At 38.5% G+C, this 23,612-nt stretch overlaps 1 protein-coding gene across 1 annotated transcript in view; it reads right to left on the bottom strand.

The window, feature by feature from the left end:
* il34 (interleukin 34) overlaps positions 1 to 23,612 on the bottom strand; it is a 93,912-nt gene that overhangs the window by 50,294 nt on the left and 20,006 nt on the right. Inside the window, exon 2 of the mRNA XM_041796586.1 lies at positions 8,106 to 8,384. Coding sequence (XP_041652520.1) covers positions 8,106 to 8,151 — 46 coding nt within the window. The 5' untranslated portion in view covers positions 8,152 to 8,384. The remainder of the gene's footprint in view (positions 1 to 8,105; positions 8,385 to 23,612) is intronic.

Genomic DNA, 23,612 nt, shown 5'->3' with positions numbered 1-23,612 from the left:
GGCTATTTTGACATCTTGCAAAGAAATTCAAGCAGAAACTCTCCAAAAACTCACAAGTTCAATGGATGCCAGAATAGTGAAGGTGATATAAAAGAAGGGCTCCTATGTTAACATGGAACTTGGCCTGTTAAGATGTTTTTGATTGAAATAGCTTTTGATTTCAGTAAATATGACCTCCTAATGCTGCAAACTCAACAAATGACTATTTTTAGTTCTTTACACCTTATAAAATGTTTTGAAACTCTGTTGTGCATAATAATGTGGAACAGTGCATTTTGAGTTTTTTATTTTGGAAAAAAAGTTATCATTGGGAGGTTTGTTCAATAAAATTTGAATTACGCTCTAATGATTGATGACTTGAAAATTAAACTGATTGTCATTTGCATCAACTATGCAGGAAAATCAGAGAAAAATATCATTTGCATAATAATTTGGAACGGGGTGTAGTCATGACTTGTTAAAGCGTCATTCTGATCTATCTTGATGAGGTGAGTTCAGAACTGTGCAACTCCAAGGCTATTTAGTGAAAGGGTAGGTACTTTATCAACACTAAATCAGAGGAAAACATGTTTTAAGGAATAAGATCAAACCTTTAACCATGGCACATTAGAAAGAACCTTATCCAGACCAAAAGTCCAGAATTTAAAATAATGATGGCCAATAAATTTAAATTAATCCAACAAATCAAACAGCCCGACCAAACAGAAGCCTTTAATCTTGTTAAAAGCCCCTCTTTTGTGTTCATCCTTCCATTAATGATTGTGTTAAGAACTTGTGCGTGTGACACAATGTGCAGTACATATGTCTGTCATATGATTAGAGGGGAGAAACTGTAAAAAGGTGCACTTTTTTTGAAAAGAAAAAAAAACACCCTCTTCTACAAGGCTGGCTACATGGAGATTCCTGCAAGTAGACTACAGCCAGGAGAACTTACATGTTTCTTCATCCCTCCACCATGCTGTTTTAGTTTAAAGCTTCCCATTTGCTGCTGGTAAGACCGCCGCTCCTATGAGCTGTTTACAATGGTCACATCCCTGAGAAATACATCTGCACAAGCCAAACAGTAGAGCTGCAATCATTTCCAACATGCTTGATTTTATTGTGATGGCAGGACGAGAACAGTCTTCCTCAATAAAGCTTGGATTAAATTTATGACCTCCTTATACCAAACAACTAAGATCCCAGGAGTGTGCCATAACATTAGTAGGGCACTCGTGATTTTATTGGAAATTTTTTTGTGCTGTTAAAATGTCATTTGCTGCAGCATGATGTAAGTGTTCATCTGTCAGAATCACTAGAATTTTCTAGTTAAATTTAAAGGGAAATACATTCATCAAAGTGTTGAAACTACAGTGCTTTTCACAGTTCTGTGCATTGAATGCAGATGGACCTGAGTGTACATTAAAAACACATTGCATCAAAAGGGCACATTTGAATTTACTCAAAGAAAAAAGCCACAAAGTCTTGCCTCTTCAGACAGCCAATACTGTATATTACCACCACAAAGCATTCCTGAGTGACAGGATGAACACTGACGCTGACACTTCCCACACTAGAGGACACTGGTGTCAAAGAAAGAGAGGAGATGTCTCTGATATGTGAGAACAAATTTCAAATGGAGCAGCTCCCCATGTGGGAAGACAAACTCTTATTTGACAAGGTGAGAAAATAACCAGGGATGAGGCCGTAGTTTACTGGTATCACATTTGCCTTCATATGCTTCAACAGTTTTATAAAATGAGCCCAGACGTTTCACTGTGATCAGGATTTATGTTAATCTACTCTGGTAAAACAACAGGAACATCTGATATAAATACATAACAGATGTTTGACTCTGCTGTAAAGTGACTGTTTTCTTAAAATTTGAAATCAATCATTGGCATGTGGACTGAATAACACTGTGTCTGCATTTCCCCCCTGGCTGCTTAATTTGATCGTACCATTCTTGGAATTTAAATAAACACTACATTTACAGGGGTCTGTTAGAAAATTCTAAGAACATTTACTTTTGCTTTAATCTGTAGAATGCAGCCAAAATAAACCGGCTGTTATCTGGAAAAAAAGGACACATTTCAATGTATCTCAGTAAGAAATAAAAGTTATTCAAATAAAAGCATATTTTAATGTTTGTATGGTATCAGTTTATGTCCCTTTGACTATAGTATCTTCATCCACCCATCCATTTTCTATACCGCTTATCCCATTGGGGGTCGCAGGGGGGCTAGAGCCCATCCCAGCTGCAAGAGGCGGGGCACACCCTGGACTGGTCGCCAGTCAATCGCAGGGCTGCTGTAGTATCCTGTCATTTGAATAAAAGACTTTTCATCTTAATTGTAACTCCTGAGCTCAATCCCCAGTAGATGATAATCTGAAACACCTGATAGACTATTTACCCAATGGGGTAAATTCCCCAGCCCATAGGAGTTGTTTGGGAAGGGCAGAATTTTTTGAAAAAAAAAAGAAAAAGAAAAAAGAAACCCAGACAATTATTTATTTTAGACGAACATTTGTCTGTCAATCTGTGATGTGGTAAGCATGGGCCACCCTAGGGTGAAACCTACATTACTGGAGCTCCAGGCAGCAGTTATCACAGGGAGTCAGTTGGTGAATTAAAGACCTTGTAAAGTAAAATCCAAAATTTGTGTCTTAACACACGAGATATGTTGGAATATGGTTGCTGTACACATGTGAAAACACTGAGATCTACAGTACATGTGACTGAATTCTGGATTTATAAAGTTTTTTACCTCTTTCCTGGCTTGGTTTAATTTGAGCGGGGCAAATATGTGGGCTCGTGAAGTCATGAGCCTACAGTGGGGAATGACCACTACAATATAAAATCACAGAGCAGTTCATGTCTGTACAGTCTGTTGTTAGCTGATGTCACTGCCTTAATTGAAAGTTAACAGTCAGTTAAATGCTGTTTTTCTGTTCATTGTGAGGTAAATCTATCAGCCACAGTGGTCTATGGATCATTTAAAGCATCATAACAGAGATTTGAGCAAGAAAATTGACTTTTTCTCTTCTTCTAAGGTCAACAAAAGGTCAAGAGGCAGGTTAATAGTGTGAGTACTTTCCTCAATTTAGATTGTAGCGTTTTTTTATTTGAGAGGACTGTATTTCTCTTAAGTGGGCGTGGCTTCAGCTTGTTCAATAGAAAGGCCCACACCATCCTGGAGCAGATTTTACTGCCTCATTTTTCATGATTTTGAAGCTTAATTTTATAAATTTTATAAACTTTTATAAACAACAAACTAAAATAGAGTTTTTTTTTTTTTCACTTTACAGGGTCTTTAAACTCACACATAAGTCATGAGAAGAATAAGAAACATCTATTTCCAGCAGGAAAAGCTTCCAGTTTGGTTCTTTGATCTTCTTTTAAAGTAGACAGTGACCTCCTCAGAAAATATTGCCACTAAAACTGCATCTACACTAATCTCTTCAACGGCCACCTTGTTTTACAGTACCACTTAACCACATCCTGCCTTGTTCTCCTTAAAAGAGAATGACTGGTCCAGTCATTCTCTGCCCAGGAACAAACATATCAGCTTCAAGCTGTGCACGATAGAGCTTCCTGATAACAGACATGAAATCTGGCCAATCCATTGGTATTGAAAGGTTAGGGCAATAAATTCTTTATATGTAGTGAGTTTGAACATTTGAAGCTTCATATATTCTCCTTATGGTAGGGTTGGACATAACAGCTGGTGAAGGCGGATGCAAAGATAAGAGGAATTCTATAAACTTGGAGATCTTTTATTTGACTGAAATTTGACCTGGAGGTTCATAACGTAGTAACCTGTCATACAACAAACCCAAATTTTTTTTAATTTTTTCACTTTACAGGGTCTTTAAACTCTTACCAAAGTCGTGAGAAGAGTAAGAAATATCTTTTTCCAGCAGGAAAGGCTTCCAGTTTGGTTCTTTGATCTTCTTTTAAAGTAGACAGTGACCTCCTCAGAAAATACTGCCACTTAAACTGCATCTACACTAATCTCTTCAACGGCCACCATGTTTTACAGTACCACTTGACCACATCCTGTCATGTTCTCCTTAAAAGAGAATGACTGGTCCAGTCATTCTCTGCCCAGGAACAAACATATCAGCTTCAAGCTGTGCATGATTGAGCTTCCTGATAACAGACATGAAATCTGGCCAATCCATTGGTTTTGAAAGGTTAGGGCAATAAATTTTTTTTATGTAGTGAGTTTGAACATTTGAAGCTTCATATATTCTCCTTAAGGTAGTGTTGGACATAACAGCTGGTAAAGGCGGATGCAAAGATAACAGAAGACATCAGAGGAAACATTGTCTGAATGGGACCTGTTTTGTGAATAGTTTTTTGCTGAGGCTTTCAAATGATTGGTTTAAATAAAAATGTAAACTGTGGTGAATAGCTGCATTTCTGTTGCTAATCACAACTAGTTACACATTCAAAGGCACATATGAAATTAAATCATTTAGAATTAAAATAATGAAGTTCTCTGTGACGAGATTAAGCAAATCTTACCAGCATCTTGATTTGTGAATCAAGGGATTGCAAAGAGACATATCTTATGATCTTCACTTCTAGATTAATCATTTAAATGAGGGCTGCATTGCTATGCCAGTGTGCTTTGCAACCATGCATTAGAGGAGAGAGACAGCTGTTTATGATTAATGCCTAAAGAAATATGCAGGAGTGCATGTACAGAATGACTCACTGGTATCCATTGATCCCTAGTTAAGGTGACAGCATTTACACTTTTAAGGATTTCCAGTTTGGTTGCTTTCTCTGTGTATGTAACCCAGTTAAGGTTATTTAAAGGGATATTTCGGGATTTTGGAAGTATGAGGTAGTTGGCTATAGTAGTGGCATTGGCCTTCAGCGATTTCTGTGGAAGTTGCTCCTGTAGTTATTACAAGCTCAGAGAGATCTACGGCATAGTGGCTATAAATGGGAACGTTTTATCCGTGTAGTTTAATGAGTTTTACATAAAAATGGGCCAAGAAAATATGTTTGCTTGCCTTCGGCATAGTCTGGTTCATACAAATATCCTCTCGTATCCGCAGTAAACAGCACATCATCATTACACGAGTCAAAATCGCTCATATCATCTTTGTTTTAGCTTGGTGTGGCTGATCAGAGGATATCAGTGCATGGTGGAAGGAGACAAAATGCCGAAAGCTGCATCGTAAATAAGTGCCTATCACATAAGGTTTTTTTTTTTTTGGGGGGGGGAGTTGAATTGCTTTGTATGTTTTTGAGACAGAATACAGACGAGCCAACACATCTTATTGGCCCATTTTTACGTAAAACTCGTTAAACTATGCAGATAAAACGTTCCGATCTATAGCAATTATGCCGCAGATCTTTCTGAGCTTGTGATAATCACAAGATCAACTTTCAATGGAATCACTGGAGGCTAATGCCACTACTATAGCCAAGTACCTCATAGGACCCAACTTCAAAAATCCTAAAATATCCCTTTAAGCTAAGAGATCCTCTCAAGGAACTGTTCTTTGTTATGCTTTTACTTTGTAATCTTTAGCTAAGAGTGCATCACTTCCTGCTGGGATTTTAACCTGGAACAAGGAGCTTACTGTAGATCAAAAGTGATGACAGGCTAAACCCCAGGGAAAAAATAGCAGAGAGTCAGGTAAATGAAAATGAATGTTAAAAAGTGAAATGTTTGATATCACAAAGTGTAGACTACTTCTAACTAGTTCACCAAACTTTCTTGGTTATCTTGAAGTAAAATGAGATTTAAAGAAACAGCACTATAGGTAGTATACAGCTGCCAGCTGCAGCACTGCTATAGTAGCAGAACTATGGTGAGGTGCAAGAACATGCCATCAATTTGATTTTAAAAAAGGCTTCATTTCTGATCAGAATGTTATTGAGATAAGAATGTTCATGCAAACAGCCCTGTACATTCAGATTCACTTAACCAGGAAAGTAACTGAGGAGTTTCCTGGCTGAGACAGGCAGCAGCACAGTTCATCATGTTAACATGTTCACACACACAAGACACTCAAACAAAACAACTGTGTATTACAGAGCAGGAAATCATTAGTCAGTGCACCCAAAAAGCTAATGCATTTTCCAAACCCTGGAATCTACTTTTAAAAAGATTTCAAGTGACCAGTTCCCCCAGACCCACATCCTCCTGCAGCAGATTCCAATCTGCTTGAGAAGCATACCTGGAATGCCTTTTCCATATTTTAAGACACTTTTCGGGGACAGATAGCAGAAGTAGGTCTTGTGAATGGGTCACAGAGTGATACTATAATTTTTCAAATGAATAACATCACAAAAGTATGCAGAAAGCAAGTTATATTGCCTTATAAACAAGAACATGCCTGCAATTCAGTCTACAAGCAGACTTGAAAGCCAAAGAACTCCAGTATACGGTACAATGACAATAAGATCTGTACTGAATCCAGTGTGCTGAGTTACTAAGAAGATGCATGACAATATAAAACATCACAGTAGTCGATCAGAGGTGTAAAAGCTGAAGCAACAACTCTTCTTTTGCTTTAAAAGACTGATGGCTGTGTTGAAATAGGTCTGTTCAGTTTATGCTCCATGAAGCAACATTTCAGTATGTCGAAAACTTGGAAGTGCTGCAAACACAAATGCAGCTCTGTATTTCTGTTAACAGCTTTTCATAAAGTCAACAGTACATGACCTGGTTGAGACGAATAGACTGGGAAATAAAGCATGTTCCTGACCGATGAAAAGGTCTAACATTCAACAAGCCAGTGTTTCAAACCTTCATCTCTTTTTCTTATTTATGAAAACTCATATTTTCTTAAGCTTTTTTGCCTGTGCAGAACAGGAAGTGAATAATAGGCATGTTTTCCAAAGCATATGACAGTTCAAAAGGTGAACCAGTGAAATGGTCAGGTTTTGCATGTGCAATATAAATAAACATATGACTTAATGACACAGTACACAATCCAGAGGGAATTTCATTCTCCTTTAATGACTCACAAGAAGTCTTGCAGCAGCTTTCAAAGAGGCATATTCAAACAATCTGCACAAAAGGCCTCAGTCAACACAGAAACTGAAGTTAGAGGAGCATTAATCATGGTACAAATGTTTTCATATTTCAACAAAGGCAGAGTAAAACACACTGAACAGTATCAACATGTGCTTCTAGGACATTTCAAAGTGATAAGCACAAGTTATCCCCTAGCGTAGCAAGAAATAGCAGGTCTTAACTACTTTTACGTGCGGCCTCCAGAGTGAAGTCAATCAGTAGCACTGATCAATGCCAACTATTAGTGGAGCAAGAAGGTGAAACAAACTCGTGCCAAAGCTGGTCATGAGACAAACAAATTCATCTTTTACTGCCAAGAGAAGTTTCAGTGTGGTTCTTTGCTCTTCTTTAAATAGAGAAATGCTGTCCAGTTCTGATAAAAATGTTCCACTATAGATGCATCTGAGCTAACTGTTTCACCAATGGCAGCCATTGTTTACCCACTTACAGTTCAAGTCAACCCCACCTGCAGCTACTGCATTTTTCTCCACTGATTAGTCTGGCAATTTTTCAGACTGGGCACTGTTTTAGATTGGAGCTACCTTGTGACATGTATCTGGCCAATCCATCGGCTATACAAGGTCATCATTTTCTCAGACAAGTACATGAAGGCATGAGAGTTATGTCTTACAATCTATACTTGAAAAAGTGTGATCCTATCCTTAGATAATGATTGTGTGAGAATTATCAGAATAAATGGGACAAGACTAGCAAGATCCTTCTCAATCTGGCCTCTCAAACTACATATTAGAACAAAATCAATGGTTTTTTTTGGTCAAACATATTGATTGGAAAAATTAAGTTTGTAAGTATTTTACCACAACATCCAATTTGCAGATGACATTTTAATGTTCATCTCCAAGCAATGAATAAAATTGGTCCATTATATTCCTTTACTCACTAGTTAGCATAGTCAGGTAAGAGCATGATATGGTTCACTGAAGACCAGGCACGTAAGAATTACAACTGTAGTCCCATCTCCCAGTCTGGGTCACAAACCAAAAACATCCCAGGACCAATCACGAGGCCGGACGACATCAAAAACAAACAAACAGACGCACACATGTGGATGTCTCTTACCCAGAAGCCCTCCCAGCAGGTAGGCAGAGGTGGACGGTTGAACCATACTCTTCAGTTTAAGTCCTCTGCTCCTCAGTGCTTTAACCTCAGCACGGGGCCGGCCACACACCGACACAGTCCTACAACACTGTCGTCTGTAACTCTTCAGCGCGTGTAATCAGTGGGACGCACATGTGTCAACAGTCTTCAGGGCTTCATTGCGTAGATATGAAACATGCTGTCAGGCAGATTGGGATTTTTATGGTTCCTGTTCCTCTGTTGTCTCCCACTGCTGACAGTCTGCAAAGAGGAGACAATGAACAGTTAGGGTGGCAGTGGCACAGTAAAACAGGTGGGAAAGAAACAAGCAAAAGCAGAAGAGCTGGCTGTAAATCCACCAGCAACAGAGAAGAAGCCAGAACAAAATAAATCATTGATTATTTTTCAGTGAAATAATTTGTTTGTTGATCATTTTTGTTTTATTGTACTCAACATTTTATTACAACTTCACAGAATTCTTTTCAAAAGAGCTTTTTAAAATGATTTTCCAAGAGGTTTTCCAAACACCTCTGTTGCTACATCAGAAAATTATGTAAGGAACATTTACAATATTCCCCTCCAAGCATGTCACCAGCAGAGAGCTCCTTGAAGACAAAATGACTCCAGTAAAAACAAAAAGCAGCTAAAGAAACATTAACAAGAGCTATGAATGTAGGAAAGATGGAGGAGGAAAGAGAGCAGACCAGCAGGCTGATTTGCCTCATGGCAAAAATCTTCTTGGATCACTTCCCAGTCTGTATGGGGTTTGCATGTTCTCCCCATGCATGTGTGGGTACTCCAGCTTCGCTGCCTGTACCCTGCCTCTCACCCAATGACAGCTGAGATGCCCCCCCACCCCCCCCCACCCCCACCACCACCACCATCAGATGATGAATGGATGCAACTAATAACCCTGGGTTATATTAAGAATAGTATTCTTATTCTTATTCTTCTTAAGAATAAGAATGAATGAATACTTTCTGAATAGTCTATCTCCTTTAAAGCTGTTGTGGTTTCATGCTGGGTTTTTTTGTGTCTAATTCAAAGCTTTACTCTGCTAAAGGAGCATGATTCAGTCCTTATTATCATTAACTTAACACTCTGGATGGTGTACTGTGTCATTAAGTCATATGTTTATTTTTATTGCACATGCAAACATTAAATAGTTTGATTGCTGATGCAGTTGTTAGCACTGTTACCTCCCAGCATGAAGGTTTCTGGCTCAAATCCCCATTGGGAAAACTTTTTTGTGCAGAGTTCTTATGTTGTCAATGTGCATGTCCCCAGCCTTCCTCTGGGTACTCCAGCTTCCTCCCACAGACCACAGACATGCTCAACAAGTGACTCTAAACTGTCCGTCACCCAGTGACAGCTGGGATCTGCTCCAGCCTCCATGACCCCAAAAAGGACAAGGACAAGTGGTATAGACAATGGATGGATGGACCTTCTAATAGTAGAAGAAATTAGCAACAGATTTGGTACTTTCATGCACTCTGGATCTGCCCATCCATCCAAAACTTTTGGTCGGAGGTCATGAGCAGGCTGTCTGAGATCCTCAGCCTCAGCATCCCTCTCTGCCCCATTACTGCACGACTTGGTGACATCTCAGCATTAACCATTCCAAATCCCCATATACCATTCTTATTAATATCATTAACTATTGCAAAGAAAGTCATACTCTTAATCTTAATATTTGCTTTTGCTGGTGCAATGTTATTTTTCTACTGGTTGATTATTTTTATTCCTGCTTCTCTTCTGTCTTGCCATTACCAATCATTTTTGTGTCCTACTTTTCTTGATAACAAGCCACGTTTCACAATATGCAGCATGTATTTTAAGCTTCAAACCATTTGCATTATCCTGCTTGTTTAGTCTTGTCCTGTCTGCCCAGTCTTGTCTTGTGTGATCTTCCTGTTGTTTGTCTAGTCCCATGTACTAAGTTTCATCCACTTAGTCTTATCATGTAACGTCCTTTTGTATTTCTATGTTTTTTTCATTTGTTTTTTTTTTTATTTTATTTTTGATAATCTTGATATCTCTTTATTTCCTTTTTGTTTTTTTCATATGGTAATAGGTATGTGTTATATATCATGTTCTCATAATGTACACACTTATAAAAACAAATAAAGGTGTTTTTAAAAAAAAGCAACAGATTTGGTACAGATAAATTTGGTCATGTCTAACAGAAAAAAAATGCCTAAATTATGTTTCTAATTATCCAGTTTTCTGTGAATAAATATTCTGCCCACAGACTAAAATTTATTTGTTCAGCAGTAAGTAAGCGAGAACATGTGTAATTGATAAATCTGATTCATGTTTGACAACAGACAGTGTTTTTGATTAAAACAGTCTGGCTTGGTCCGCTGATTTCAGAAGCCAGGTGGGGGTCAGCTCTGCTTGATTACATGGCCAAAGACCAAATCACACATTTTACCGTTAGTCAAATGAACTTTCAAGTCCCCCACTCCACACAAAAATGATGGAAAGTTGAAAAAACCTGGAGCTTGATTTATTCAGCCCAGATCACGAAAGTGTCTTGTGGTTTTTAGTGGGAATATTCTGGTAATTATTAATCCCCCCGCACGTGCACTACTTGGGCCGTACATGATGAGAGAGCTTCAGTTAAACGCGCAAACGTGTTGTGGACTTAAAGATTTATTTTAAGTGTTTAAAATATGGATGTCCTTAAAGAGGATGAAAAATACTTTGATTTTACTGATGCAGCTCTTTATATTTCAGTCTGTTGTAAACAGTGCTTAAAGTACTGTTAAAATAATCTAAATTTTTTATTATATTAATTTAGGTATAGTTTTAAAAATAGTTATTGTAATTTTAGCGATGAGTGCATAGTGTAGTAAATTAAAGATTTTGTAGACTGTTAAAAGGAAAGGTCTGATTTGAAGAGGATTAAAATGCAGTTTGAGTCAAAGTTAGACAAAACATACTCTTTGGAAGCATTGATAGCCTGTTCAGTACTTAGTTCAAACATTTTTGAATAGACCTGAATGCGTTGTAATTATGACTTTCAGTTGTACAAAGGACATATTATCTACCCATGTATTTTTTTTTTTTTTCCAAAATTAAAAAAAAGTGTAAAATCTCGTTTCGTCTCATGTCTCGTGAAATAAGTGTCTCGTCACACCCCTAGTGATAACTGAAGAATTTTAATTCAGGAAAGTGTTTTTATGTTCGGATCTGTTTGTGCTGCGTTTAGTGTTAGCACCTTAACTAAACTTTAGCTCCGCCGTCTCAACAGATGAGATTCATGAGCTGCCGTAGGGCAGATGTTTTGGAAGTTATCCTTCCTTCATTTGAAGTCCACATGACTTCTTCCTGAGGTGTAGAACTGTAACTGAAAGGCGTTTAGGCGACAACCGGTGAAACCCATCCAGCTACCTAGCGAGCACCTACGGTGAAAGGAACTCTCGTTTAAAAATAAAAGGTCACCGCAGGTCGTGTGAGATTACAGACGCTGAGCCAGAGCATGGCAGAACAAGCTATGAAAACAAGCAGCAGAGCCTAGTAAAATGATCTCTCGCGTTAAAATCGGTCCAAAGACTGGACCGCTGACGTCAAGAACGGTTGACCGATCAATATCTTTACACCACTAGCTTGTCAGCAGAGGACAAGTTATCATACAGTAACAAGCAAACCTTTAGCACTGGGCTGAGGTTTTCTGAACTGTACTCACTGTCAAGTCAGAGGGTAAAAACATCTAACTAGTGGTCAAGAGGAGACAATCATGATGCAAAGACTAAACATCTTAAATCCTCTAATGCTTATCAACTGTTTGGAAGCCTTTAAACCCAAAGACCAAGTCCTCCTGCAGGGGTGTTTCCTGAGAAGAACACTATATATCATGAACACTGACCTCATTACAACTTCTCAGTTACAAACATGTCCAGAATAGCATGTGTCAGAGAAACGCGGACAGGAGCCAGATTATCTTTCCCTGAGCTGTACGCTTTCTGCAGTCTTTCCTGGGTCTTATACTCTGAAGAACATATCTTCATGTCAGAAATAGGTCATGGGTTGCATTTAAAGGCTTTGACAGTTCAGTCGACGCATGCAAGGAGCAGAACTCGATCCCAGCACATACATATCTCTCCACACATATGCTGTCATACTTTGTGATCATGTTTAGGACACTGAATACTGAAATTTGTCAGAATGCCATGGTCGTTAAGGACCAACATTCTGCCTCGCCAGCAGCATGAACATAAAACGCAGCCATATGAGACATGGGCATTCACATTCAAGTTAAACATACTAACAGTGAGCTGCACTTGTATGGCTAGGATTAGTACTAACTCTTTATTCATTATTTAACTTATGCTATTTAAGTTCAAACAATTTACATCACAGCAATGTGCTGTTAAAAGTAATACTCCTCCATGTCAGAGGGTGGCAGTAGGGAGCGCAGTAATTACCTTGTTAATTTAAAACAACTGAATTATTGATGCAAGATAAATGTGGCAGTGACAAGAAGTGTGGTGTGGATAAATATTTGAAAAGGAAAAATGAAGACTATGATGGGGGTTCTGGTCAAAAATCTAACCCAGATGAGATGCCAAGTGTGAGTGGTATTCAAAAGAAGCCAAAAGCAGTGCAGAAAAAGTTACCTTTCATTTGGATTTACTTTAACTGGAGATCCTGCTGTACCGACTCTTTTATTCTTGGTGCGCGGGGAAAAGCTATCTAACAGGTAGTTTCTAACAGTGCCATGGGCCCAAGCAAGCTTGAATGCCATCTCCAAACGAAACACCCATCACTTAAAACAAGAACACAGACTATTTTGTTCGCCTGCGGGAACAAACTATGAAACAGGCAACTTTACTGAGAAAAACCACAAAGGTGTCTGAGAGAAGCTACTTAGTAGTTGAACTTGTAATGTGTTATATTGTATCATTTTTGGCTTGTGGTGTGCCTTGGGATTTTCCTTAATCTAAAAATGTGCCGTGCTTTAAAAAAGGTTAAAAAACACTGACCTAGAGGACAGTATGTTCTTCACATCAGAGATGCACATTTTAATTAGTTTATTTCTACTATTCAGCATTGATGCAAAATGTTAAAAGTTGATATTTTGAAGAAATACTTTATTTACAGATGCGGCAGAAGGGTAATCTCACAAAGCAGATGAATACGCTCGTTTCCTTGTTTCTCACTGGCGAATCCATCTTGCAAAGTTCCCGTCTGAACCGTCTGGGCCCGGTTAGAAAGTGACTGGACCAATCAGCATCGAGGGCCAGTACTCTCAGTGCGCCGGAGTTGTGACGTAAGCAAGCCGCGACAAGAGGCAATTATGGCAGAAGAGATTAGTGTGGATGCTGCTTAAGAACCAGTTTTATCAGAATTTACTAACATTCATTAAAAGAAGAACAGAGAACAGCAGTGAGTTGTTTTCTTTTCAAAAACGACAAAAATCATGTACTCACATGTCAACAGTCGCCATAGTTCGCGTTATTCCTCGGTAGCTGCACACACGCACCTCAGTCGCAGCTACGTTGCGTGTTTTGTTACTCTGATTGGTAGTGGTGGACAATACTGCAAAATTTAATATCTATCTGATACCAACTAAATACAGAACCAGTATCACCGATACTCGATACGGATACTTTTTACTTATAAAACCAGCAGTATACATCATTATTAAATTGATATGAATCAGAAAACTCAAAAAACATAATGTATCATTTATTTATCAAGTCTTACTAAATAGAACTAATTCTTTTCCGAGTTAGCTTAAACTATCAACTAAGTATTCAGGGTAAAACATTTCAAAGCAGGATTTTAACATACTATATATATTTTTTTTAGCAATATGGGACTTCTTTTTATCGATTGTGTAGGCCCCATTGTACCTAATGGTTGGATTGTTTAAATTAGTTATTTAATCCGTGGACTATTCAATATGTGGTTTGAGAAAATGCTGCAAACAACTTTCTAACTTTTGTAAAAGGCAGTCAAGTTATAGGTGAAAAACCATAGACTGTAGAAAGAATTGGACAAACCCCGTGTGACGTCGGTTGTCTGCTTACAATAGGCGGGCTAAAACGGTTCTTGAAGCCCATTCGTGGAGGCTTCAATATTGAATTTGCGGTCTCAACCGAACTTTGGATCAACCTAACGGCCCACCCACACGACTTCCTGTCAGCCTGCTAGCTAGCATTCCGGTTGACAGAAGCGGGGCCTCTGCCTGCCGAGCTATCTGTCAATCAAATGAGATGGACCAATCAGCTTCCGTCCTAAATATAATCCAAACGATCGTGGTACAAATAAAATTCACCCCCTGTACAGTGGGAGCACAATAAGACACTAGCTAATGAGACACATTTGGTGTTTTGAACCAGGCTGTAAACCAGTTTATTATGTGTGTCAAAACTGGCTGTTTAACATGTGTGCAGACAGAACTTCCAGTGTTCCTGCAGCCAGCCTCAAGTGGACACTCGCGGTATAGCAATTTTATGCACTTCCACATTGGCTTCATTTTCTAGGACTGGGGTTGCTGCTTGTGAAAAACAAGTAAACAGTAATGAAGAGGAAAAGATTCAGAAGTACGCTCTCAAAGTCAATTAAAATCAATCGCACATGCATCAGAGTCAGCTACAGAACTTCTTTCGTTCCTGGTTTTTATGACTAACGGCACTAGCTGTGGTTTTGGCTCAATGAAAAACACCATCAGTGTCTTTAGTCTGAAAGTGAGCGGGGCAGATTAGACATGACTCTAACATGACTCTAACTCAACTCTTCATGCATCAGTTTTTTTACTACTTTTCACAGGGTTTCTTTCTACTATTCTTTCTACAGTCTATGTTTTTTTTTTATAATTTTGAGAAAAAACTTGTTAGACACTGGAAATGCTGACTCACCTTTGCATTTTTGTGGAAAGATATCCCACAAAGCTGCAGCAGTTTATTTCTGCCATTCTCTCCAGTTTGATACAGACATGAGGACTCTCAATAACTGTGTGTGTGTGTGCTGATGCCTTGAGTGTGTATGTATGTGTTTGCTCTAGCTGATTGGTCGGCAAAGTCACGTGACACGGAAAACAGTGCAGCAGTGGACTGTTGGCATAACAGACAGACAAGAGTGACTGCAAACAAACGGATGACGTGCATGGTTAGACGTTTTTTTTAAAGTACTCATTTAATATCGATACTTTAAAAGTACTCAATACCAAATGAGTACTTTGTAAATATCGATATATCGGTACTGTAGGATCGATACGCCCACCACTACTGATTGGCCTGTAAAGATTTTACAGACAGAACGTTCATCCAATCACACTTTTTTTCAAAACCTCTGCCATTTCCCACACTCTTTGTATTGAAGGTTTTCTAGATGGATGTGTGAAACAAATCCATCTGGTGTGTCAGGTCAGCAGGACGTGTGCGCCATGTCAAAGACTGGTGTTGTGGTTTACAACTGACCATGTAAACTGGTGCCTTTACATCAAATGCGTCTGGTGTTTTTGTGATTACAGATATAATCTTAGAAAGCCCACTTTTATTTAGTAGTATATATTAAGACAAAATGGAAAATTATTTTCAGTTTTCCGAATCAAATATCAGCCCCCAGAATCAGATTTGAATCTAATCATGAGATATTCAAAGATTCACATATCTTATCATTTTATAGAAAATCCCCTTCGTATTGTGACATCTAACAGCACAATGACATTTTTTCCCTAATACCTGGTACCTGTCTATATAGCAAAGATTGTTAGCTAATTGATCCAAGATTAATCTGTATTTACAGACTTGATAACAAACTACATCGTAACAATTCCAGAAACCCAACAGCAGTGATAGAAAGGTGAATACTTTCAAATTAATTTCTAGAAAGGCTGTCCAACGATTAAGATCTGTAATCCCAATTAATCTTAAGGTTTCTGCACTTAATTGCAATTAATCTTCCCATTTTAAAACTTCATTATTTTGCATTTAAAACTTTATGTTTCATTTTGGATTTTTGTATTGTCTTAAGCGGTAGTCACAAAGGGAGACACTGACAATAAAGCATGAGATGGTTAAAAAGAATAATGCACTAATTATGGACCATAATCCAAACTTTGACAGCCCTGTTTATAAGCTATCTGTAAATATATACAGTACATCTTAAAATCTCAGTTTGAAAAAGTCTGATAATTGTGAAAAGGTAGCCACACACCAAACATTTTTTAAATCTAAAACAATTTAAAGAATGTGGAGCCCACAGACGTGAGGACAGTTACAAAAATGATGTAAAACATCCACATATGTGAGATCTTGCAGAATGTTGGACGATCAAGCATGACTTATGAAGAAAAAAAAACATGTGGGACTGACAAAATCCTCATGGCTGTCCTGGCAGGTATAACAGTTGCAGCAAAAAATGAAAGTACGGTTGTGTTTATGTTTGTGAGCCATGGTTGATGACACAACCTGGTCTGCTTGCTCTCACTAGTTGTTGTTGGTGTTCACTCAGGGGAAGTAAATATCAAACATGTATGGTGTTTATCATTCAGGATCAAGAAGGCTCTGATGCAGCAGGGAGCAGTAAAATAGCTGTGTGAACACCACACACGGAGAATATTTGGACATGAATTATTAGTGACTAACCTTGACTCAGGGAGAGCAAATCTGGACTAAAGTTGGGCTTAAAATCATGTTGTGTGTGGCCAGCCTTAGTTCAATTGAAACAATGTATGTAAGGATGTTAATCTGACCGAAATGGGACTAAAACTTCTGAATCTCTGACTAACACACCTACATAATGAAATTGGAGATTGATTTAGTCTTGATGTATATTTCTCAGCTGGACCCCTCCACAGCCTCTGTGCCAGGTAAGAAGAGCAGAAGTCAAACTGACATGTGTCTTCAAGTATCCCTGTAAGCCAGAGGAAAAGTGCATTGCATCTATACTTTTGAGGAGTTACAGCGTTGAGAATCCGTGTAACGGTCTTGCGATACTTCTGGTGTTTTGCTATGAATGCCCATGTCATATGATTGCGAGTACTGTAATGAACCATACATGTGCTCATGCCCACAATTCTCAGCTTTCCAACGCCGTTGGAATTTTTCTGATCAGACAAACTTTGACAGAGTTACAGTAATAATACTCCTGACATATAAAACACAGCACCGGCGCGGGCTCAGTAGGTATAGGGTTATATAACAAGCAAATGGAAGAAAAGAAACTGGCTCTTAAACGGGAGCCAGCTCTTGTGGATCATATGAAAGATATGGTTCATAGACATCATGACACAAACAAAACATCTTTTCTCAGTTGCTCACCCTACAAGGATTCTAATTAGAAGCATGTTTATGAAAAAATGAAGGAGAAAAGCTGTTAAAGAGTGGCGGCTAGCGTCTTAGCTCAGTTCTCCTCAAGACTCTTGTCTACCTTCATCTGGCTAGACGTTGTGTAGTAGGTCTGCAGGACTTAGTCTTTTGTGATAATGATTCCATTGGAAAAGACAAATCAGTTAACCTGTGTAAAAAAAAAAAAAAACTCATGGCAATCTCAAAGTGCAGGTACACCTACATTTTTAATGTACTAACTTTCTTTCATTCCCACTGACTGCTAACAGTGTTCTTCACTTCCTGCCCCCATCTGAGTTTTGCACATCATCAGGATCAAATGACTGCAAAAAACTTTTTCATCATGGGTCTGTTGTTTGTCTCTTTCTGTTTAATTTAAAGATATAAAAACAACTAAAATTGCTTTGCTCATACACAAAAAGTGGTTTTAGTTCCTTAACCTGACACACCACATAGACTGTTTGAAATATCCATTGCAAGGAATATGTCTCACATCTATTTATGCAAGAACTCACTGAAAGTGTTTGGGAAAAGCAGAATCTTTGAAAAAAAATCTCAGAGGGTGACTGGATAAACATTCTGTCTATCTTGTTCATTACAGTCCAATCAGAGCGACAAAGAATATGACATAGTGCACGTACATCTCTGAAATGAACTCAACACTGTAGCTGTTACAGTTGTTAACTATTACTGGAGTCACTTGATGAAACAAACTCATGCCAAAGCTAGTTAGAAAGACCAAAAAAAAATCTTATGCCCAGAAAAGCTTTCAGTGCAATTTTCTGCTATTTAATAAATAAATGTCCAGTTCTGATACAAATCTGCCACTGTAGCTACATCCAGGCTAATCGCTCCACCTGCAGACATTGTTTACTGACTCACAGTGCAGCTAACTCTCCTGAACTCATGCTAAAGCTGGTTGCATCATCACCAAAATTTGTACAAAAAATTCTTCTTGTAATAATGACATGATGTCTAGTTGTGATAAAAACTGCCTCTATACTTGAATACACTGGAAGCCATTAAATCCTGGCTTTACATATAACTAAACCCATCCATAGCTAGTTTTCTTAAATGACTGATCAGGTCTGTTTTCAGACCAGGTATACTTGTTTCCCAAGAAAATACAATATGGTACACGTTCACTGCATCCTAACATGTGAGATCACAGAGACTTTTGACCCCCAGCTACCCTTATGTCCATGTGTAGGTTTGTGCTAAATTTTGCATAAAATCCCTGAATGATACTGCACTTGCAAGGTTAAACACAAGGCTCAATGACCCTGGAAATTAATCTATAAGCTCAAAAATGTAATCATTTTAACTGTCACACTGAGATGAAATTTGTGCGAAGTTTGAAGAAAATCCATCAACGGATTATGAGGGTTCCCGAGCAGGGGCGTAGCCAAAGATTTTGGGCCCCCAGAAAGAATATTGCACAGGGCCCCCCTTAACCAGCTAGCCGAGCAACAAATGTTGCATCATTTTTACAAATATTGCCGCATTTAAATGTTTTTCTGAACCATAATTTACCGATGTATGATGAGCAATATTTTTACTATGGTTAAAATGAATTCACTTGCATTATTTTGCAATGCTGGACTATACCATTTGGACATTTTTAAGGGAGGAGCAGGGCCCCCCAAGCATTTCATTGAACGCTATTTGATACAAATTACTGTTGATCAATTCCTGTAGTTGCTTTTAATTCAATAGTGAAACTAGTTATTAAGAAAAAAAATTTAAAAATACACTTTCCATTGCAGACTTCCCATGGGCCCCTTCCTGCTGTGGGCCTGGATAATCAGTAACTTTCCCCCCCGTGCTACGCCCATGTTCCCAAGGATGGCCCTGGACAGATGGATGGCTGTACAGCACAATGCTTCTTGCCCTGGCTATCACCTCATGGAAGCATAAAAAGACAATCTATAGTGCTGTACTGTGCTGCAGATGTTCAATATATTTAGATGTGTGTCTAGTAATTAAAGATTAAACAGGATATTGGAGACATTCTAAGGAAACCAGAGCCAATCCACCTTTGAGTACCACTCTCACTGCTTCATTCCAGATCCTGTCAATAAAATGTTCTCTCAAATAATGTGATCTCAAGTAAGCTCCAGCAAAGGTCAGGAATGCACTAACGCTTTTGTTGAAAACAATCAGAAGCTAAGCTCTGTAATCACCTGTGGATGTTACTGATTTGTGAAGGATTTAATAAGTTGTAAAGTTTATGTAAGAATACAAAACTTCATGCAGTCAATGATCACTCCAGACCAGTCTGCTGTTGTAAACGGTTGCATATTTGTTTCGTTTTTAGTTTGTTTTGTTACCTTGAGCTTTATCAGCAGAAAATAGGTCATGATCCACAGTTAAACAACATCTGCAGACTTATTTTCTATTTTTCTTCCATCACACATTATTACTGGACATTTTGGTTAGAGGGTGCTCTCACCTTTGTCCTTGCAATAAAACACCAGATGAAAGGGAAATGTCTTCAGTGGGGATTTAGTGCAGTGTTAAAAGGAATTTCTCTTCCAATTTCTTTTATTCAGCAAAAACAAGAATGAAATTCAAGCACACAGAAGTAAGAATCAGTGTCTGATCTGCACTGGTGGGCTACTACTTCTTCTGGTGAAATCACAGAAGCAAAATACCAGGTATGACAAGAAAGAGTAATATTTTTGAATCACACTTTCTCCTTTCACACATCTGGTCACCATGATCCTAGTGTTCTCCACCTTTCCTATATAAAGGTGGAATTCAAAGCCCTGAAAACCCTCTGCAAGGCTTCAAAGAAGTTCAACAGACATAAAGAGAACCTCTGAATTTGACAAAACTTGACTTTGGAATCAGAGAGTTACTGGTCCAAGTCTGACCAAATTTGGACAATTGCAACTAGTTCCTTCCTGGAAATTGCCAGTTGCCCTTAAGCAAGGCACCAAACCTCAAACTTCTCAACTGTGTGCTACCTTGTCACTCGGACATCTCTCTATCAGTGCATACCCCCATTATGCCACAGACCAGCCATTTCTAAATTTAAGCATGGGCCCAGTTTGAAACTTGAGAATCTTCTAGTGACATTCAAAACATGTCATACAACCTGAGACTCAACGTATTGACGTAGAAAGAAGGTGGGTGGGTGCTAGATGGGGTCAAAACTATCCAAAACTTTGTAGCCAGGATCAGGTGCTGTTTATGATAAGAGGACAAGTGTAGCAGGTTGGAACACTGCAGTTTTAATTTATAGACTGAAAACTAGACACCCCCTATTTTTTTGTTATAAATTCTGAAGGACTACAGCTTATTTTGGGATTTGTGCATGTTATTACACTTTTAGTCCAGGAGATGTCGCTAGTGTACCACTGTGGATAGCTCAGAGAGACTTGGTTAACAGAATCTGCACATGCGCAGCTCAGTCAATAAACAAGCTGCCATGGGAAAGACGTTAACTCTCGTCCTCTATCATTCCACAGGTAGTATAAAAGTTATCTTTCATGTTTTAACTGGTTATCTATGACATAAACTTACCGTGAAAGTCTTTTGTGATTTTTAAACAGGAACTATAGTTTGTACGGGTTTGTAAACATACGTTTGTAGCTTTTTGTCAAGACGTGTAGCAGCATGCTAAGTTTCCTTTGAGTTTCAGTGAGAATAGACGTTCGGTAAGTGCAAGTAACTCGAGTGAATGTAAAGCAAATGTTCTTTAAACATAAGGGAATGTTTATTTTCTCAGTTGCTAAGATTAGTAGCCAGTAGCAGAGAGTAAGTAATGTTCAATGCAGGTATTTATCATTCAGTGTTTCAGTCATTGTTTACCGCTCAGTAACAGTGCCATTTTGTGAAACTATGCAACTGACTGTGCGCATGCGGCGTAGTTTAAAGTTGAGTTCAATAGCTCAGAAGACGCTGTGTGTAATTTATGTGACTGTGAACATTTTAGATACATGCAATATATTGAGATATATTTTGAAGTTTTGCATCTGTTTCACTTTACACGAGCATGTCATTGTTTAGTTATTGCTCTTTTGATTTCCAGTGAATTAATAAGTGTCATGCTGATATTAAATTCACTTAAAGCTCAGTCAATAAACAAGCTGCCATGGGAAAGACGTTAACTCTCGTCCTCTATCATTCCACAGACTATAATTTCACTACACAGTGTACTGTACCTGGGTAGTGTTGCTGCCGTGCCAGATTTCCCCTAGGTCTGGCCGGTAACACAAGCATATAATGTTAAAAAAGGGGGACGATGATTGGAACGTTAACTTTCAAAAAAAAGTCCATAGTATAGGGAGAAGTCAGAACTGAGAATCTGAGGCACTCCAATGTAATAAGAATCCTTAATTAAACAGGGATATCTACGTGTTTCAACTCCAACGAGTCCTCATCATTTGATTTTACAAAAAAAAAAAAAAAAACATTGAAAAACACAGAAAAAGGCAAAATTATATGACCGTGAACATAATTGTTGTTTGCAACAGCAGGAACATTCTCCAAGAACTAGGAACCTTTAGAGAAACTCTGTACTTTTCAACAGCAAAAGCCTAATTTTAGTTCTAGGGGAAACTATATACCCTTGGAAAGGTCCCTTTTTAGGTGGTGGTAATTTCCAAAACCCATGAGCTATTGGGGGCAGGGCCCCAGTGCTCACGTTTCTCATTGGTTACTCCGTCAATGACTCTGCCAGTGACTCTCAGGTGATCATTAGCATTCTAATGGACAGTAAAGGCTTTGGATCATGCTTCACATAACCATGACCTAGATTAGTGAGCACCAACGCAGACATTTAATGATATTATAATTATATATGATGGATCAATAGACTGTGTCTGTCTGCCAACCCTGACCCTCCATTACAGTACATGGGCCTATAAATATAAAGAAGGTGCAAATCACAAAAAATCTAGTTAAAATTAAACTTCAACAATTTCCAGTAAATATAAACTTCCAATCAGATTTGGTCAACATATTAAATCCTTGGCATGTAAATCTTTATCACTAATGATCTGATATGACATAAATATCAGACCTGGCTGTATCAGGACACCTTATTGGCATAATCTCCCTGGGACTTTAGACCCTGGTGGAAACGCAGACAACAGTGAACAACCGAAACCATTTAGCTCCCTAAAGGTTCCTGGTGCTTTTGGTCAAAAAGAACTCATTGTTTACTGGGAATGAGGGAACTATGCATTCCACAATCCACTGCAATTCTCTAATTACATAGCAAATGATTTCAAAACTTTCAAAACATAACACAAACTTTTGTTCTACATCTACTTTTATAATTTTATTGATAAAAAATCATTTGTAATATATTGTTGCTCAGAAAGTAATCAAAATCCCTTCACTTTGCCTGTTTTCATGTAGAGTTTGTTACAAACTCTAAGGCCCCGTCCACACGGAGATGAATTCAGGAGTATATGCGAAAGTTTTTTGTCGTATCAGCATTTCATCCACACGAAAACAGCATTTTGGGTGACTGTAAACAACACTTTTTGAAACACAAATCCGTAAACAATCGTCTCTGTGTGGACGGCCAAACGCATCTTTCTTGAAACGATTACATCACACACAGTGTAGCTCTCTTAAGGTGCCTGCACGGGTTCAGCCAAAACAACAATGGCAGTTTACAGGTTTGTGTTCGTGCTGCAGAAGCTGCTGAGCTTCTGCAGCACGTACAGCAAAATTTGAAGCTCCTTTACCACCACCACAAAATGCACACACCATATGTCCTTGAATCCAATGTGGAGAACAACCAGAAGGGCAACTAGAAGAAAGTTTGTGTCAGTTTTCTGTGATCTTCTTCTCTCTTTTGGTGCATTTCCGTGGCAGCGTTACAGCACCACATACGGGTTTGGCATATGCACTACAATGTTCTTGTGGTTCTGTGCTTATGCAGCTATGTCCTCAAACGATCCCGTCTTTATGGAAAACTTTTTCCAAACGAAAAGGCAATATATTGTTTTTTATCTCTCATTTGTTTTGCACAGAGAAGAGGCTTCTGTCTAGACACTGTCATAAAGCCCAGATCAGTGGAGGGCTGCAGTGATGGTTGTCATTCTGTAATGTTGTCCCATCTTCAAACAGGATCTTTGGAGCTCAGTCAGAGTAACCATTGGGTTTCTCTCTTACAAGGGCCCTTCTTCCTGATTACTCAGTTTGACTACATGACAAGCTCTTGGAA

The sequence above is a fragment of the Cheilinus undulatus genome, linkage group 9 (assembly GCF_018320785.1).
Source record: "Cheilinus undulatus linkage group 9, ASM1832078v1, whole genome shotgun sequence".
Lineage (NCBI taxonomy): Eukaryota > Metazoa > Chordata > Actinopteri > Labriformes > Labridae > Cheilinus > Cheilinus undulatus.
This window is presented reverse-complemented; position numbering and strand designations above follow the sequence as displayed.